We start from the raw sequence: 15,783 nt of genomic DNA on the forward strand, positions 1-15,783 counted from the left end.
CTGCAAAGGAGAAAACTAAATAGCCTCGTCTTTGAAATGCGGTCGGGTCCGAAAATGTTGCGCAAAGGTCCCCGCCGTTATCGCTGATCGGACCCCTCCGTAACCTTCACTTCTACCCCTCCCCCGCGCTTCTTTCTCCAACAAGCAACACCGACGACCATCCATCCATCATGCCGCTTATTGCACAGAACCCGCTCCCCCGAATCATCCTCGGATGCATGACCTTCGGGCCCAATGAGGCCGCGGGTGCCCGAATTACCTCCCTGGACGAGTTCAATCGGTGTCTGGACTATTTCCAGCAGCAGGGATTCAACGAGATCGACACTGCTCGCATCTATATCGATGGAGAGCAGGAGGCATTCACGGCCAAGGCCAATTGGAAGCAACGCGGCCTAACCCTTGCAACCAAGTGGTACCCCAAGAAGGCTGGGCAGCACAAGCCCGCTGTCCTGCGTGAGCATCTCGAGCTATCCCTAAAAGAGCTTGACACCAATCAGGTCGACATATTTTACCTGCATGCTCCAGATCGTGCGACACCCTTTGCAGAGACTTTGGAAGCTGTGGACGAGCTGCATAAGGAGGGCAAGTTCATCCAGTTGGGTCTGAGTAACTATACGGCCTTTGAGGTGGCGGAAATTGTAACTCTTTGCAATGAGCGTGGCTGGGTTCGGCCTACGATTTTCCAGGCCATGTATAATGCTATCAGTATGTCTTATCTGGATATGTCCCACTGGTATAGCTTCGATATCCATGGGATTCGGACTGGTCCATGCTAACCGGACAACAGCCCGTAATATTGAAGTTGAATTGGTCCATGCCTGCCGTCGCTACGGCTTGGACATTGTCATCTACAACCCTCTCGCTGGTGGACTTTTCTCTGGCAAATACAAGACAAAGGATGTCCCCGAAGAAGGCCGGTTTGCTGACAACAGCGGCACGGGTAACAACTACCGCAACCGTTACTTTAGAGACACAAATTTCGAGGCTTTGAGCATTATTGAGCCCGTGGTTGCTAAGCATGGCCTGACGCTTGTCGAGACGGGTCTACGCTGGGTCCGCCATCACTCCATGTTGAACATGGATAACGGTGGCCGTGACGGTGTTCTGGTCGGTGTGAGCAGCTTCGGTCAACTCGAGACTAACCTTCGGGACCTGCAGAAGGGGCCACTTCCGGAAGAGGTGGTGGAAGCTTTGGATAAGGCATGGTTGGTTGCCAAGGCTTCTTCTCCTAACTATTGGCATCTGGATCTGAAGTACAGTTATAACACCCAGGAGGCATTGTTCAAGCCTAAGCCTAAGGCTTAGTTCTGTCTATAAGAAAATCAAATCAAATCAAAATTCATCGGCAATAAATTTATTCCGTTGAATAATGTTGACATTATGTTGTGAACAATCTGCTTTATCCCAATCCATGCTACTAACTACTAGTAAGTAGTAATGGTCATCTGCTTGAGCCAGTTGACCCTTTGACCCCAGCTTGACGCCTACGCTAGACCGCTTTCGGACTAGCACACCGTCATTGTCCCTGAGATCACGTGGTACACCCCGAAGCGGTAGGGGCAATGACGAAGGCGTCCATTCCCCGAGCATCGTGTGCTTGGCCCCTCGAATGGCTTTTTATTCAATCGTCGAATTTACCTGTCTCACATGAACCCTTAAAGAACACTTCAAGTTTTCATCCAAAGACCGAACATTGCTTGCATACCGTGACCCCCTGAACCTTGTTGATTCCCTCATTACGTGGCCGCAGCTACCCCATCAACATCCCAATCGGTTTACGATCGCATGCGCTCAGGGCCGCAAAGTTGTATTCTGGTCACAGGGTTGACATCTTGCGGTTAGACTCACCTCATCAGCTGTTAAACCATCACACTGGGCATGGGATAGCCTGAATGATTGGAACATCAGCAGCCCAGTCCCTAGTTCTTATCTGTTATCTGTCGTCGCAAGGGCATCCCGAGCACAATCAGGAGGCTGAGGACATCTTTGATTGCTCCCAAGGATCTTGTCGATCCGATCCCAACCCCCCCCAAAAGCACCCACAAGACCCCCGAGGGATTACAACGCCAACGTGGCTTCGGAAAATATCGAACTGGGAGCGAGCAGGGCCAACATAACCCCAGACCCGGAGCCGAGTCGCTATTCCCAGGATTCTGACGACGACGACATGGTGGTTAATCGCCCCCCATTGCACCGCCCAACGGACGGCCGGTCACAGCAACCGTTACTTAAAGATGATCGCGAGGGACGGTCCTCCCGATCTAGCTTCGGTAACGCTACAGAAGGCCGGCCTATGTTACACCATACCCGCCGCCCTACCATCCGGAGTAAAAGTCCGGAACACGACGCCGCCCAAGCGACGCGCAAAAAGTATATGATTGCATCGGGATTTCTTCTTCTCAGCTTAGCCAGCTTTGTTGTCCAGACAGAAACCGCCGTCTACATCCAACATGAGTTGGGATGGGACAAGCCGTATTGCATGCTGTAAGTTTGGACGCAACCGCTCGCCGGTGATGAGATTGATCTGAACTACCCCCATGCACCTATAAACCGTCGCTACTTATTCTGGACCGTAATCGCTTACCCCTTCTTTTCTCCCAAACGCAGCTATATCACCCACGGTTCCTGGGCGTTGCTCTGGCCGGTCCAGCTCGCCATCCTGCGAATCCAGAAGCGCAAAATGTCATGGGAAGCATTCTGGCGCCGCCATGTCTTCCTCTTGAAGACTACTGCCCAAATGGTGGAGACTCAAGATGTCCACCTCTCCTCCCGTTCCTACCACCGTTCCCCGATCCCATATATGCTGAAGACCACTGCATTCGTGACCAGCGCGCTCACCATTGCGGGAGGCTCGTGGTACGTCGCGGTCAACTTGACAACGGCTAGTGATTTGACGGCCATCTACAATTGCTCAGCTTTCTTCGCATATGCCTTCTCGATCCCTCTCTTGAAAGAGAAGTTGCGGTGGGATAAGGTCTTTTCAGTGGGAATCGCAATCATTGGAGTCCTTGTGGTTGCCTACGGAGACCGTCCTGACAAGAAAGTTTCAAAAGGTGGAACGACAAAGGATGACCAGGATGCTCACAATCGCCTTCTGGGTAACATTGTGATTGGTGTTGGGAGTGTTTTGTACGGTCTCTACGAGGTGCTGTATAAGCGTTTCGCCTGCCCACCAGAGGGCACCAGTCCCGGCCGTGGCACTATCTTCGCCAATACATTTGGCAGTTTGATCGGCTGCTTTACCATCTTGGTATTGTGGATTCCCCTACCTTTTCTTCATTATCTTGGCTGGGAAACTTTCCGGTTCCCTACCGGCGAGGCTGGATGGATGCTCCTCATCTCCATTGCTGCCAATGCTAGTAAGTTAACAACAATACCCATCTCTCTTGACAATAATAGGTAACTAACGCTCCGCCTAGCATTTTCCGGTTCTTTCCTAGTACTCATCTCCTTAACCTCACCTGTACTTTCGTCAGTTGCCGCCCTTCTGACGATTTTCCTCGTCGCCCTCGTGGACTGGTTCCGTACGGGCATACCGCTCTCATTCGCAGCAATTATCGGAGGCATTTTGATTATGGTCGCGTTTTTCCTGCTGAGCTGGAGCACGTACCGAGAGATGAGCGAGGAACGCAAAAAGCATCTGGAGAACGACCAGGTAGAGTCGGACAGCGATGAATAGACCACTAGCATTTGTGGGATTTCTCTTTCTTTGTTCTCATAAATTGTGTTGTTATATTAGCGAGTTATTGGATTTTCCGCCATTGTCTTCGGGTCATGTTTTATACAACTCGAGATCGTACGGTACATATATGAATCATTGTCTTGAATTTCATCATGATGTTCACTGGTAGCTATTTCGGAGACTAGAGTTACCTACTAGGTAGTCATCAATACACAGTGTTCAATATCTTCAGATACTAGAAGCTACTTGAAGAGTACCTAATATTCTCCTAGTACTCACAAATCTACCAGTACTATAATTTCCAAACCAATTGGAAGTTCTTGAGCGTGCTCAAAGAGAGATATGGCCTAAGAATTCTATCCAAAGTTAAAGTTTTAATATTTAATACTAATAAATAATTATTCGAGCTCCTTATGAGAGAGAGAAGCTTAGAAAGTATATTAAATTTAGACCTACCTATTTATTATTAAGAGTAGTTACTCTCGGTCTAATTCATTATATAATAGGGTAGTACCGAAGTCATAAAACTTCTAATACCCAGACGAAGAAAGGAAAAGCGGATATGAACGGATGACCTACAGGGTTTAATTTCATGCGGGGAGGAGTATATTTATCAGCACGCCTCTACCATCTCCTTCTCTCATAACCATGGGCCAAGAAATAATATATCATATGTCAGTATAAGTAGTTATAGCTTGGTCAAATGGCATTTTGCACGCAGCGTTGCCAGTACCCATACGAACAGAGCGATATGTCGATACGACGCCCTGATCTTTGGAAGAAGGAGCTTGATGAAGTCGACCATATAGACCCCGGGACTAGCTAGGGAAATTTACGGAGATTCGAGATCTGTTGGAAAATTGAAGGTTTGTGTGATTAGTTGTTGTATTGGGCTCGAGCTAGTAACAAGTTTAATCGAGCCAGAAACGAACAGCGAGAGGGGCTAGAAAACCCAACCCGGATAACAGGAAGACAAAGTTATACTAGTAATGTAATAGACACGATTGAAGCAATTCGGATAGCAAGGAGGTAATAATAAAAGTAATCAGGGCGAATCCTTGTTTTCACTCAGCTGCCACGGCACCATCGACATCATCACGCTCGAAGATAATGATATCTTCCAAGAGGCTTTGTAACACCCAATGTGCTTCATGACTTTTAGCAACAACTTGTGTGGGTTGATGATGAATCTCCGGGATCGGATCCTGCGTGGGCAGAGGACCCTCGATCAGATCTGCAAGTTGGCCAGCGTTGGGGCAACCCGGTATCCCCTTGAATTGTGCGAATGTCTCGAGCATGGGTTGAACCTCTGCATCGCTGAGAGTCCAGACAAAGAGATTGTGGAAGTGAGGCTCAGGTCACTTGAAAATAAGCATAACCCCAGGACTGCCGTCGCGTTCTTTGGCATATTCCAGCGCAATTGAGAAATCGGGTGTTGTGTATGTCCCGGGTCCGAATTCCTTGGTAAGGTTTGTTGGGGTGATGACAGGACTAAAAGCAATCATCAGGAGCTGCATAGCCCTGCGGTCCGTTCCTCGGTAGAGTTGATTGCTGCGCAACAGGCTAGGGCAAGCAGCTCAGAGCTTTTGTTTGGTGACCGAATATTCTTCGCCCTCCTTCAAGGGGAAACGCCAGACATTGATCGTAGTTGGAATGTTTGTATCGGGCGTCTGGCCAAGCAAGTCGCATGCTAGGTGTGTAGTCCGTTCGCGAGGCAGTCTGGAAAGGAAATCTTCATCGCATCGCCGGGCTGGAGCATGTCGGCCGATGGTGAGGGCTGATTGCGATATAGTGCGAGTCCCATATCGACGAGACCGATCACCCAGTTGATATTCACCGATGGCGGTACAGTGCAGATCCGGTCGGTAATTGGGGATGTTGGGTCGTTAAGAGCATTAACTAGGTCATCACGGCCAGCTAACCAGACCAGACTTTTGAGGGGACCGATGGCGAATGAGATTGTCTGCGAACCGATGAGGCAAGTGATGTCATCCGGGATTTCTCCTTCGGGATATTGCCAGCGAAGGGTCCAGACCGGGCGAAGGCCAGCCGCTTTTAGATGGCGCGGGTGTCTGGGGTGTGGCCATGGGGTGAAGCGAACTCTTTCTCCATGTTTGTTGATGTACCACTCAGGGTAATCTGTTGGCTCCGTGTCGCTCATAGTGCTAGTGCTTGGGGTGGGTATAGGCATGATTTCTCTCTCAATGGGTGTAGGAGTGAGAAGTTGATAGTTGATGATGAAAGGCCAGGTAACGGGTGAGGTGAAGGAGTAAAGTCGAGAGGGGGAAAAAATGGAGGGGGAAATGCTCGACCAGGTGATATGATTTGGAAGGATCAACAACGACCTTGGAGAAGGTGCGAAGCTCTGTGGTCCCATGATGATGGGAGGAGTTCACACATAGTGGTTGGATTGAGGGTAAGTCTCGCCAGACAAGCCAGGCGTGAAAGGGAGGGGAGTAGTGCCTTCTGGTAAAGGCCCCACAGACAGTACTTTAAATGCGTAGGGTGATGGTCGGTATGATGTTTTGCTAGACGGGTCTAGATATCGCCGAATTTTTGATTCGGGAGTCTTAGAGAAGCGACCCTACGTTCCAGAGCAAGCTGGTGTAGACAAAGGGCGATTGGATGGGACACTTCTAGTCTTCACAGATCTTAGGGTAAAGTCTATTGTTGTGTCGGAGGGTGTTGCTAAGGAGGAAGTTGAGAAGAGAGAGAAGAGAGGAATATGAATGGAATCAACAAACATCATGATGTATTGCTAGCAAAGAAGGAAGAAGCTACGAGTACCTTCCCCCTTTTCTGCAGGCAGATACGTACCTGGGCAAGAAAAACGACAAGCCACTAATCACTGACAGGTACCTTCCTAGGTAGTAATGGGTAAGCTGATGTATAAAAAACTTTGAAATACATACTTGTAATCCTTCAAAAGCCGAGTCTTTACTTCAAGCCGACGGGAGTTGCTGCATAAGAATGGATAGACAGTGACTTTGCTCCAGCTGTATGATCTAGTCAGTATCGTCTATCTGAGAATAAGACATTGAATAACAGGTAGTACAAACCTTCTTCAAGTTGTTCCCGAGGCCCGCTCTGACCTTTACCCAGATGTCAACGTGAGGTATCTCGGGGGTGGGCTATGTCTCTATAGCATATATAATAATGATACCTGGCTCTTTTTTATTTGGGTTCACTAAAAGCTTGTCTTCTTCGCTTAGAAGATAGGCTGGCGGTCGGAAATCGGGCGTGAGAAGGGCTTGATCTTGATGCAATTTCTAGTTGCTCAGCGCGATGGTGGATAGTGTTTCTGAGGGTAGAGGTACGCTGGCCTGAGAAGTGTTGTTGGACTTCCAGTCTTTGTTGTTGCCGACCGAACTAGAAGGCCTGTTTGATGTAGTGAATTTAGTGCTCTTTGTTTCCTAGTTTGTATTGTAGATAGTTAATGCCCAGGTGCCCTATATCTGCCTGAGCTAGAATTATTAAACACCTATTCTGGCTTGAATATTATATCCTTACTACTAATTATTGAGATAGTTAGAACTGGTCGATACTCGGGTAGGTACTCAACGGTGAGAAAATAGAATTCTGGTCTCCTACTATAACCCATTTGTAGTAATACACATACTGTACCCCTTCTAAGTAGGCAGGGTAGGGTGTTCAGATAGTCAAAGAGGGTATACACTTAGTAGTGTCAATCTTTAGCATTGCTGCTAAAATTCAAGTTCCTATTTCTTTGGCCATACCTACGTAGTTATGAGAGGAGGAGATAGGAGAGCCATGCCGATAAACATACTCCTTGCTGCATGAAATTAAACACCGTAGGTTATCTCAGGTGTTCCGAGGTTGATATCTGCATTTCCCAAGATCCTTTCTTTGCCTGAGTATTAGATTTTCAATACCTCTGACAGTGCTCTATCATATAGTCAATCAGACTCGGAGATACTCGGAGTCTCCAAAGCCACCAACTAGGATGATTCGCTGATAGAATGCCAAGAAAGGTAGATACGGTGATCAAAATAGGGCGATTGCATACCTTGATGATGTCGTTTTCTTCCTCCTCACGAGCATCCACGTCAAAAACTCATCAATCGGATGACCTAACCCCTAATATTCTGAGTTCTCCGACGTAATTACCTAGTTCCGCGAAAAGAACCTGTCAAATTGATCAGCATATGGTACATGGGGGTTTTCAGATGATCCGGGGTCCGTGTATCTAAATGACTGAACGCAGCAACCTCCGTCGTAAGATTCGTAGGCGCCTATTAACCGATTCCACCGCACCGACCAATCCAACTGTATAGGCCTCACAAGCCCCTGTCTTGGGGTGGATGAATGGAGTCTCGAGCTTGAGTAGTCTTAAATATAGAGAAGACTCGGCTTGCGGCGATTGCAAGTGTGTGGTTGGCAGTTGGAAGATTCATAGGTGAATCCGGGAATGATATCGGTACACTTCGCATTGGAATCCTCCCTGTAAAACATGAATCTGCAGCATCCGCTTGTAAGATACCTAGGTACTCTAAAAACTAATGTCAATAGATATTTCCTGAGGATATTGGACGGATAATTCTCACTTCCAAGGTTGATTACCTGGGTACAGTTGCAGCTTGTGTTAAGCTCCGCAGATTTTCGGTACTTGAAGCAACTCTTCCAACCGTAGGTAGAGTAGCCGGGCTCATTCATTTTCCAGTCTGAGAAAGAGGAAAGAAAGTAGTAGCTAACCTATCGAATAATTCTCTCGGGTCAATTCCGGTCTTTCCGTATGGCCGTCAGGCACCTCTGTTCAGATTCTGTCGGTGTTGCCTCATTTTGCCGTTTCACGAAGTTGCTCATCCATAATAATAGGTAAGTAGACCCCGTTTGCGAAGAAGTGAACTCGTCTCAAGGTATAGATGTTTTGGATACTAAGCATACCTCGTAATGTTTCACTCTGCAGCAGACTTAACCGGCATTCTCTACGATACTTTCCAAAAACGACCTATATTCTGAAGCAGGACTCTGATGGGTCCTCGCTGCAGGATGGATTTGACATCTTGACCCTCGAAGCTTATCCATCCCCTGATGTGCGAGGATGTCGGGGCGAGATCGTCCCTTCGTAGCATCCCCACGAGACCCATCTAGAAATCAACCGCGAAATTGCGAAGGGGGCTATTTCTTTTCTTTTTGCGAGCTCACTCCACGTGCACTTAGAGGCATCTGCAGACCAGAGCGAAATGGCCAGAATCCGATGGCCGGCTTTCATCGTCCTTCCGGCCGAATGCAACTGATGGTCAACTAACACATCCACGAGTCCGATAGCTACAACCTTGGAATCCCCGGCAGCCACCAATAAATGCACCATGCATTGGGTATACCGTGTTGGCGGCTATTCCAAGATTCCATGGTTCCAATGTTGTGATTTATTCAGTATGGGTGGGCTTGCAGAATTTTGGCTGAGAACTATAAGAGGCTATTTCACTACTAGTAGTAGGTAAAACATTGATATATGCTCTTCTGTACACACGCATAGAATTAATTAAGTTCCAGCTAAGGTCAGCAAACATAGGCTGGCAGTTTGTGACCGCCCAGCCCTTGCCTAGAGACGTTATCAAAATGATCTTCCGATGACTGTCCAAAAGGGTCCCCTGCATAAGGTGAAACAAGACTACCGGCATGCTGTACAAGGATCAGTACGAAGGTACGGGTTGGAAGTACTATCTCACGGTTCTAGAATTCCCAAGAACGAAAAATGATTTCAACCGCGACCGGCAGATCAAGCTAGTCTTTGCCATTTCTCTTGCTAGCCTTGATGCTAGTCATGAGAGGTAAAGAATCTGTAGAACATAGTTACCGGTGATTATAGTCGGATGCCAAGAGTCCGGCGTTACAAGGGCATCCCCTAAGGAGAGCCCTGACCACGACGTTATTCACCCTGGCGTCTCCACAATCCTTCATCCAGGGATTGCAGCCTACTTCGTATAGAGAATTTCGGTCTTCGTGATGTATTCTATGTGCATGGCATGACATTTGTAGCCGGCCCGGTTGAAGTAAAAGTCTGACAGTGGTCGCCTTCCTAAAAGAGGGTAGCTGTGCGAATAAACTCTTTGGAAGAACCAAACAAAGGCAAAAGGCCACAACCTTGATTGACCGAATCATGGAAAACGGATTTGACCACTCGGTCGGATTGCTCGGGCTCGGACAGGGCTACACTCCACAGAACTGTCCGTGGGCCCCTCGAACGACAATCCATGGTCCGGGTCGGCATCCCGGAGGAACATGTTGGGTGGGCGGAGTGTCGGACACGGAGGAGGTTCGCCAGCTCCGAGTTGCGATTGAAATCGAAACTTGAATTGGATTGGAGTTTCAAAGATGTTGATTGACAGCACTAAACTGTCAAACGAGAATTGAAACGATTGCGAGTGGCGATTGCATTATGGTCCGCGAATCAGATCCACTTGAAGTTGGCAGCATACGCGTATCGCTGGAGTTTCATCTCCCGTATTGTACTTACTTACAGTACAGAGTACATCTATTGATACTTAGAAGCATACGTATATTCTTCGAAGATGTTGGTGAATAGGGGGCAGTCTTGACTTTCACGACGAGTATCATTTGCATCGCCACAACGATGCAACCCTCAAGCCGCACGAGAATACCACGGGATGGGACAATAGACACCATTGATGCAATATTTGACCTCCGAAATTGAATATTGAATCGGACTCAGGCTATTGCTGCACGCCGGATCTCCCGTTGCCGCCCCAATTGGCCTCACGCCGATCGGCCCCACGTCGAACTTGGCTGAACGGGCAAACCCACATGCAATTTGCATGGCGGATCCTCCTGTCATTGGCCCCTTGTCAATGCACTCGTTCCCCTCGGACGCCAGGGGGTGAGAGTCGAGGTTTCATTGTTTCAGTGCCTTGACCCGATGGCGCGCAGGGAGTGCTTCAGCTGCCATGAACATGAACATGATCTCAGTTGGCCCCCCCCCCTCTCTGCCCCCACTCGCAGTCCATCCTCGGTCAAGTCGGCGCTAAAGCTGGCCGCAGCCTATTTATATCCGATTGGACTGGGTTTTTGCCAAGGCAGAGACAATGGAGTCTGCCTGCGAGAAAAGGCAACCTGGCAATCTCCCGGGTGATGGATGGATGGAGATGGGTCGTGGTCATCTCTCCACCTGTGGACATTCAATGGGCCTGCTATCCCCACCAAGATCACAATTAAACTGGTATTTTGATGATGACAGCGATGTTGGAGAGAGGAGTCGACAGAATTAGTGCCCTCCACAGTGACTTGCATGTTCCTCCCTGTCTTTCTGGCTTTTGCATCCCCAGCGTGGCGTCCTTGAGAGACCCACCACACCAAGCGAGATTTGCCCGACAGGTCATGCCGATTTTAGACTCATTGGTGCCTATAACCCACTTTTTCTCCGGATGCGTGCGCATGTTCATTGGCACGTCAGCTTGGACCCCAGGATCCTGTGTGTGTACAGTACAGAGGGTGTACGGAGTACGGAGCACGGAGGGCGGCCCCAGGGTTGCTATTAAATTAGTTAGCAGTACTCCGTACGAACTGCTTGGGCTTGACTAGGGGCAACCAACCCTCAAAGTCATGACGATGTTCACTGACAAGCCAAGGACCCAAAAATTGGTTGGAGGAGAGTAGTTCCGTAGATACGGAGTAGTCCGTGTACATTCCAGAAGAATTATTCTTCCAAAGGTTCTTTTTTGACAGCCCGATCTGGGCCCTCTCGTGGCTTGCGTGGAATGTTGGTGAATTTGGTCATGATATGACCATTGCCAATCGTAGTTCTTTTGGCCGAGTCAAGGGTGTGGCCCCCCTTCTCTGTGCAGTAGTGGAGGAGGGAAGTGTATGAAGTGAAAGTATACCGTACAAGGTATACGCTAAGGTACGCTAAGATAGCCAATCTCCCGTATTTGGGGGTATTTCCAGTATTGGTTTATCACAATCGGCTGGGGTGGATAATACGGTACACTGTATGTATGTATCGTATTACCCCTCCTCCTTCCCTCCTCTCCTGCCAACGCCTGCCTGACCCTTCCAGTGTTGTTCTGCTTTGCCTCTTCTTTTCCCTTTCACATCTCTCTATACGACTCTTCTCGCCCTCCACCCTTCACCACCTCACCCCACCCCATCCTCCTTGGCCTCCGTCGTGGCCGTCCATTCCTTAATCACCTCTGCTTCAGCTTTCGCCCTGAATTTACACCATCTCTGCCTGGCGCGGAAAGATCCCATGTCCCTCATTCGAGGTAATTAAATCCGACCTCCAGATTCTTTGGACTTTCCAACCGCAGGGAAGTCAAATCGGTCTGGAGGTCTTGGTGTCCATCTGGATCTTGTCGACCGCTTATTTACTTTTGATTCTCTGCCTTCTTTTCGACTTCTTGTTCAAATTCTTTTATACTGCACACAGCATTGATGGCTTCAATTTCCCTTCCCCCGCAGCCTCAAGCGGGCTTTGCACAGCATTTCGATTCTCCTCCTCGATCAGACACCATTGCCAGCCGTCGCTTAACCATGCCTCCCATGCCGAACCCGCCTTTCATCTTCCCTGCCCGAGATCCGGATGTTGCCGACCAGGAGACCGACCGTCAAACGCCGCCCGCTCTTCCGGCCTTTTCCTTCAACCCCGGCGCAGGCCAGTCACTCCAGCCCTCACCCGCACCCCCTCCAAATCCGAGAGGCGGGGGTCACCGACGACGACCGAGTGAATTCGTGGGAGGTGATCAATTAGTGACTCCAGATACAGGGGTTGCTGTCGCCGACAAGCGGGATGAACCTCCGTCTCCGACACCACAGCCCGCTGTCCCCTCAGGCCCTCCACCTGGCAGAGGACCTGGACGGCGGCATCACGCCCATCGTCGCTCGGCTGCGGTCTCTGGCGTCGACCTGAACGCCATCCAAAAGGCACTGGGGTCCAATTCGGCCGCTCCAAGTGTCCCAACTACCCCTGGCGATCGCACCTTCGACTCGAAACATGAAGATAATCAACGCCCACTCTCTTATTCGGCGACGAGCATTGGGCGCCCTACGCCTCCGGCATCTCCCCAATTTCCACCTGTCTCGTCTATTCCTCCCGTTCCTCCTATTCCTAGCAACATTCATCTTCAGCCTGCTCCGATGACTGAAGATCTAGATATTGGCCGACCTGTGTCAGCGGCATCTCAGGAAGCTCCTCAGATTCCAGCAGCTGCTCCCATTCAACGTCCGGATAATACTGGACCCATAGAGCAGGTCCCAGTCCAGAAGCGTACGACAAAGCCGAGGCCGAAAACCGCCGACGCTTCGCTAGCTTTCGATTTGATGCAGAGCCAAAATGCGTCTGATGTCACTGCAATTAAACGATCGAAATCCACTGGACACTCTCGTGCTCACAAGAGCGTATCCGCTCGGCATCTTAATCCTCACGCCAATACTGAAACTGATGCGCACTCGACTGATACATCTCGCCCCTCATTCTCCGACGATGGATCCGAATCTCCTAGCGACACAGAAGACGAAGGAGACGACCCTCATGCGACGAAAAAATCGCGATCTAAGAAGAAGAAACAGAAGCGTGTTCGTCACTGGGCTGGTTCCCTTCTCGGCCGTAGCAAGGGTAAACGCCATGCTAAGCCAGAGACCGAGAAGTCAGAGAGTCCCGAACGAAAAGAAAAGAAGACCTTGCGCCCCCCCTGCACTCACTCGAACTAATTCAGAAGTCGGGTCCTTCATGGAAGTTGATTTTGATAACGACGATGTTGTCGTTCTTAGAACTCCCACCAACACCGAAGCCCCAGTTTCGGCCGAGGAACGTGATAAGGATATACCGCCTGTCCCAACCGTTTCCCTCGAATCAGCGTGGAAACCCCGAAGCTTCTACGAACAAACTGCGCAGGATGAAGTCTTGAGTAGCCCAATTATCGACCTCGATGCTGCACTTGGACCCTTCAACACTCCCGATATGCGATCAGGAAAAGGAAACTTGAGCAAATTTACCGTGGCGTCCCAGCGCATGTACAGTGGTGGGCGACGCGGTGAATTTGTTGGTCCAGAAATGCGATATCATCGCCGCACTGAGAGTGCACCTATCATGACTCCATTCGATCGTAGTTCTCTGGGTCCCATCCGCCTGGGCGGTGCCACTGGAGTCGAAACCCCAGATGTTTTCTACGAGGAGGAAGAAGATGAGTTTTTGGCTGCCAATTCGTCACCCAGGAACGAACTCGTTTCTAGTCAGATTGCAGCTGCGTTTTCTTCTACCTCGGAGGTGGATAGCCAATCGGCCAAAAGCGATGATACTGGTGACACTTTGACTCGGGCGCCAGAGTCTGCAGCTGAGACAGCGCCCACTCCCACATCCGTATCTGCACCCATCGTCGAGCCCTTGTCTGAAACGACAGTTGAACCTACGCCCAAGCCTAGAGCCCCCCAGCATCGGGGCCTCGGTATTCAGGCGCCGGATGAGGCTGATAATTCTCTCTCTGCATTTGCGCCAATGGAGCAGACTGCCAGACAACCTTTGCACAGTGCCAATCCTTTTGGAAGGCCGCCTCGCAGCCCGGTGGAAATTCTCAGGTCAGAGGAATCTGTGGCTAGAGCACCGGGGCCTCCTAGTCCAGATGTTTCCCCTGGTTTCTTAGCTGTTGATAAGCGTCCAGCTACTTCTCCCCACGACCTTCAACCTAACATTCCTCCGCTGTCTCTTTCTGCTGGAGTTTCGCCCTCGGATTCGTCGTTCCCATCACCCGATGCGCCACGAATGTTCAACGACCGTTATTTTTCGAGCCATTCATATCACCACCTTCCTTCTGATTATTACAACCACGCCTCAGTTGAAGATGTTCCATCTCTCACGAGCAGTGCATCGACAATGACCAACACGATGAATCGATTTTCTGCTTCATTCTTCCCTCGGGCTCGACTATCGACTGACCGGGCCGCATCCTTCTCTGCCGCGGTCAACCGGCGTAGCAGTCAGGCCAACGCATCGAAGAGGTCTAGTCTTGCTAGTCTTTCCAAGTTGGTTGGCGGCCCGCACTCGGAGCGGAGCAAACTCTATCAAGAAGAGAAGCCCCCTGGGGACTCGCCCGACAAAAGCAAGAAGAAGAGCCGCCGTATAAGCAGACTGATGCATTTCTGGAAACTGAAGGACAAGGAGAAGACAAGCACAATCACCGAGGTGGAGACTCCCTCCGAACATCCTTGACCAGTGTCTATGTCTACTCTTTGATCCCAATGCATTTAATTTGATTTCCTGGCGTAATCTCGGCATAGCGATATCCTGTCTGAGTTATCTGCTTTTCTCTCGCATTTCATCCCAGCTACCTTCTGTTCTCCATCTGGTTGCCTAAGCATTCTTTCCGACTGCTTTGTACATATCTGGCACCGGACTTCCTGTTCATTCTTCTTCTTTGATCTTGACTGTTCATTCCTGCTGTTAGGCGGTTGTTTCTGCCTTTCCCCTCCCTCCTGCCTCGTGGTAGACTTTCTTATTACGAATCTCTTTACCCCCAGGCGTTTTTCCACCTGTCGCCGCCTGAGTACGACGTGCTGTCATCTTCCTGTCTATCGTTCATGTCCCCGGCGTGAATCAACGCACGGTTTCATTGACTTTCTCTACGATCGCTGTCCCAATGCGGACCTCTCATTTTATTTCCTCACTTTATCTACCTTTCTTTTCTCTATGGCGGGTTGCCTGAAATAACATTCTTAATCCCCGATCTTGGAGGGGACTACTTTTTTCATTCATTTCCGTGGTTCTATTCTATTTTTCGGCGTGGGGTACCTAGTCCTTCCCAAGGCGTACTTAGGTAGCGGCAATTTGACTCGATAAGCGGGCACTACTAAATGGACACCCCTTTGGCTATCTGAACACCATCTCCTGTCTATTTAGGAATTTGGTCAGAAAGTAGTATATAACGTAGTAGATGCAGCTGGCACTTTGGTTTCTGCTAATAGGACAATCGGATATCTACCTATTCTAACTTTAAGGTCGTATATAATTGGTTACTAAGATAGTACTGGCACATACTTAGTTACCTACCTGGCGGTGAGAAAGTAGAATTCTGGCATCCTACTGTAGCTCACACATACAGCACCTTTTCTAAATAGGCAGGATAGGGTAT

General features: G+C 49.4%; 5 protein-coding genes across 5 annotated transcripts; 3 read left to right on the forward strand and 2 right to left on the reverse strand.

Moving 5' to 3' along the window:
- Positions 1–170: 170 nt before the first annotated feature.
- N7533_009665 (aldo/keto reductase family protein) lies at positions 171–1,305 on the forward strand (the record flags this gene model as incomplete). The annotated part of the gene is made up of 2 exons (XM_057106315.1): positions 171–705; positions 788–1,305. The coding sequence occupies 2 exons, from the start codon at positions 171–173 to the stop codon at positions 1,303–1,305; spliced, it is 1,053 nt and encodes a 350-aa protein (XP_056957764.1).
- Positions 1,306–2,167: 862 nt separating this feature from the next.
- On the forward strand, positions 2,168–3,679 carry N7533_009666 (DMT family transporter; the record flags this gene model as incomplete). Its single annotated transcript, XM_057106316.1, has 3 exons — positions 2,168–2,484; positions 2,608–3,359; positions 3,420–3,679. 3 exons carry the CDS (start codon positions 2,168–2,170, stop codon positions 3,677–3,679), a joined length of 1,329 nt encoding a protein of 442 aa, XP_056957765.1.
- Positions 3,680–4,746: 1,067 nt separating this feature from the next.
- On the reverse strand, positions 4,747–4,980 carry N7533_009667 (uncharacterized protein; the record flags this gene model as incomplete). Its single annotated transcript, XM_057106317.1, has 1 exon — positions 4,747–4,980. The coding sequence occupies one exon, from the start codon at positions 4,978–4,980 to the stop codon at positions 4,747–4,749; it is 234 nt and encodes a 77-aa protein (XP_056957766.1).
- A 392-nt stretch (positions 4,981–5,372) lies between these two features.
- On the reverse strand, positions 5,373–6,059 carry N7533_009668 (Amino acid transporter transmembrane; the record flags this gene model as incomplete). Its single annotated transcript, XM_057106318.1, has 1 exon — positions 5,373–6,059. The coding sequence occupies one exon, from the start codon at positions 6,057–6,059 to the stop codon at positions 5,373–5,375; it is 687 nt and encodes a 228-aa protein (XP_056957767.1).
- A 6,035-nt stretch (positions 6,060–12,094) lies between these two features.
- On the forward strand, positions 12,095–14,864 carry N7533_009669 (putative cell wall proline rich protein; the record flags this gene model as incomplete). The annotated part of the gene is made up of 2 exons (XM_057106319.1): positions 12,095–13,274; positions 13,375–14,864. 2 exons carry the CDS (start codon positions 12,095–12,097, stop codon positions 14,862–14,864), a joined length of 2,670 nt encoding a protein of 889 aa, XP_056957768.1.
- Between the last annotated feature and the right edge of the window lie 919 nt (positions 14,865–15,783).

This window comes from Penicillium manginii (genome assembly GCF_028828005.1).
Source record: "Penicillium manginii strain IBT 31320 chromosome Unknown utg000006l:1.0-4164085.0:1.0-4166146.0, whole genome shotgun sequence".
In the NCBI taxonomy this organism is placed as follows: Eukaryota; Fungi; Ascomycota; class Eurotiomycetes; order Eurotiales; family Aspergillaceae; genus Penicillium; species Penicillium manginii.